The sequence below is a fragment of the Penaeus chinensis genome, chromosome 36, assembly GCF_019202785.1.
Source record: "Penaeus chinensis breed Huanghai No. 1 chromosome 36, ASM1920278v2, whole genome shotgun sequence".
NCBI lineage: Eukaryota > Metazoa > Arthropoda > Malacostraca > Decapoda > Penaeidae > Penaeus > Penaeus chinensis.
In genome coordinates, this window is record NC_061854.1 from 13,380,813 (window position 1) to 13,383,312 (window position 2,500).

At 31.4% G+C, this 2,500-nt stretch overlaps 1 protein-coding gene across 2 annotated transcripts in view; it reads right to left on the minus strand.

The window, feature by feature from the left end:
* Window positions 1-2,500, minus strand: part of LOC125044642 — a 13,129-nt gene that overhangs the window by 6,470 nt on the left and 4,159 nt on the right. For both annotated transcript variants that reach the window (XM_047641412.1, XM_047641411.1), the window contains exons 2-3: window positions 2,286-2,417; window positions 1,064-1,184 (exon numbers count right to left, since the gene is read on the minus strand). In XM_047641412.1, coding sequence (XP_047497368.1) covers window positions 1,064-1,184; window positions 2,286-2,412 — 248 coding nt within the window. In that variant the 5' untranslated portion in view covers window positions 2,413-2,417. The remainder of the gene's footprint in view (window positions 1-1,063; window positions 1,185-2,285; window positions 2,418-2,500) is intronic.

The window sequence follows — 2,500 nt, forward strand, 5'->3', positions numbered from 1 at the left end:
TTATTATTATTATTATTATTATTATTATTATTATTATTATTATTATTATTATTATTATTATCATCATCATCATTATCACTACTACTACTAAAATTATTATTATTACTTTTATTATTATCATTATTATCATCATTATCATTATCATTAGTTTTATTGTTATTGTTATTATTATTATCATTATTATTAACTTTATTATTACCATTATTTTATCATTATTACTATCATTATTATCATTTTCATCAGTATCATTATCATTGTCATTATTATTAGTAGTATTACTATTATTATTATTATTATTGTTATTATTATTATTATCATTATTATCATTATTATTATTATTATTATTGTTATTATTATTATTATTATTATTATTATTATTATTATTATTATTATTATCATCATCATCATCATTATCACTACTACTACTAAAATTATTATTATTACTTTTATTATTATCATTATTATTATCATTATCATTATCATTAGTTTTATTGTTATTGTTATTATTATTATCATTATTAGTAGTAGTAGTAGTAGTAGTAGTAGTACTATCATTATTATCATTTTATTAGTGTCATCATTATCATCATTATTATTATTATCATTATCATTATTATTATTAGCATTATCATTATTATCATTAATATTATAATCATCAACATTTTCATTATCCATTGTATTGCTTAGACTATTGTTGTCAGTATCATTCCTATTATTATTGTTGTTGTCGTTATTATCATCATTATTCAACAATAACATTATCATTGTCATTATAGCAACAACAATAATCATAGTAACAAGGCTACTACTAAAAAAAAAAAAACTTATGACGACAGTAATAATGATAACAATGAAAACAATAAGAATAATAATAACGTGATAACCATGACAACAGCAGTAATAGCACACATAAAATTGATATACATACAATACAATAGAGGTAAACGTGCGAATACATATAAACAACGACTCACAACTATAAAAAGATACAGCTGAAAGAATACTTACAAATGTAAACACAGATCCACATATAAATACAGACATTAAACCAACCCCAACTCACCTTGAACTACGACTGAACATAAGGTAAAGTATGACGACGCAGATGAACAAAACAAAAGCTGTGATGACTGAGCGGGAGATCCATGTTACCACAAGACCCGCGGCGTCGCTCTTGCATCCACCTGTAGAGAGAGAGAAAAAAAAAAGCACGTGGCTGAAGGACTGAGTGCATCGTGCATTGGGATGTGTGTGGATTTCTGTCTTTCGATTCGTCTTATTTATCTTCTGTCTCCCTCAATGATTTTATTTATATTGCGATCGAAAGTAAGGATCCCGTGAAGTCATTGTTTGAATTATCTGTATTATTATGCGATGAAGAATTGTTTATTATGGATAGGTTCACATGAATAAGGTAATTCCCATGGTTTTCTTTATTTACTCATTGAAAATTAACTATCTTTATGTTGGATACGCTTGGATGAGTAAAATTATAGCACTTTAGTTTACAACACACAAGGGTAATTCTACAATTTTTTCACCACTGTAACTCTGGACAATTTTGAGAGCGTTGGGCTGCATAACGGCCGCAACCACATTCATTTTCGTAGGCGTGCTTTCTGTGTATTTGTTCTTACCATTTGTACTTTTTATTGCTGTGATATAGTAAATTCTCACTTGTTCTACTCTATTGTCTCAGATATTTGCTAATAGGCTGTTTTAATAATATTTTTCTCATGAAAATGTAAATTGGTCCAGTAGGCCTACTACCGTTCAAGGTACAGCCTATCCGGGCAGAATGGGGAATGACTGAAACGGTTGGATGCAGCCCTTCCCCGCACCCAGCCGTCGGTCTTCCTGATGCTGACAGGCCAGAAATGCGATGGTGAATCGCTGCCTGACACGGCATTACACAGGTTAGAATCAAAATGAGGCTAGCGTGTGAAAGTTATATTTTACCTGCGTGCCTACTTAGTAGTTTGCTAAAAGGCTTGTAGTGTTATATAACTGATTTATTGTTTATTCATGTTCACTCCAGATAGTGTGAAGCATGGTTAAATGACTATCGTTTATTGCCTGGCACCTAAAGGGGTTGGCCAAAATACGCCAGGTAATTTTGAACATTTGTTATGGTATTAAAAAATCGACCGGCCGAAATTCCTTTGGCCTGTGGTTCTATATACATATTTCTGTAAATTTTCAAAAAAATAGACATTCAAATTAAACAAAAAGAAAACAAATAATCAGGCAATTCACAGTGTCGACGCAGCCACCGCTTCCCTTACCTTGCGAGTCAGGAGTGTAACCCGTGAGGCATTTGCACAGGGATTCCACGCAGACCAGGTGGAGCTCCTCAATGCACCTGTGCTCGGGGCAGGTGCTGTTGTAGATCCCAGGGTATCTCCGAGGCATCGTGGCTGAGGGGAAAGCATATATATCTATCTATCTATTTATCTATCTCTCTCTCTATATATATTATGATGTCCCTTGCATCCGTTAA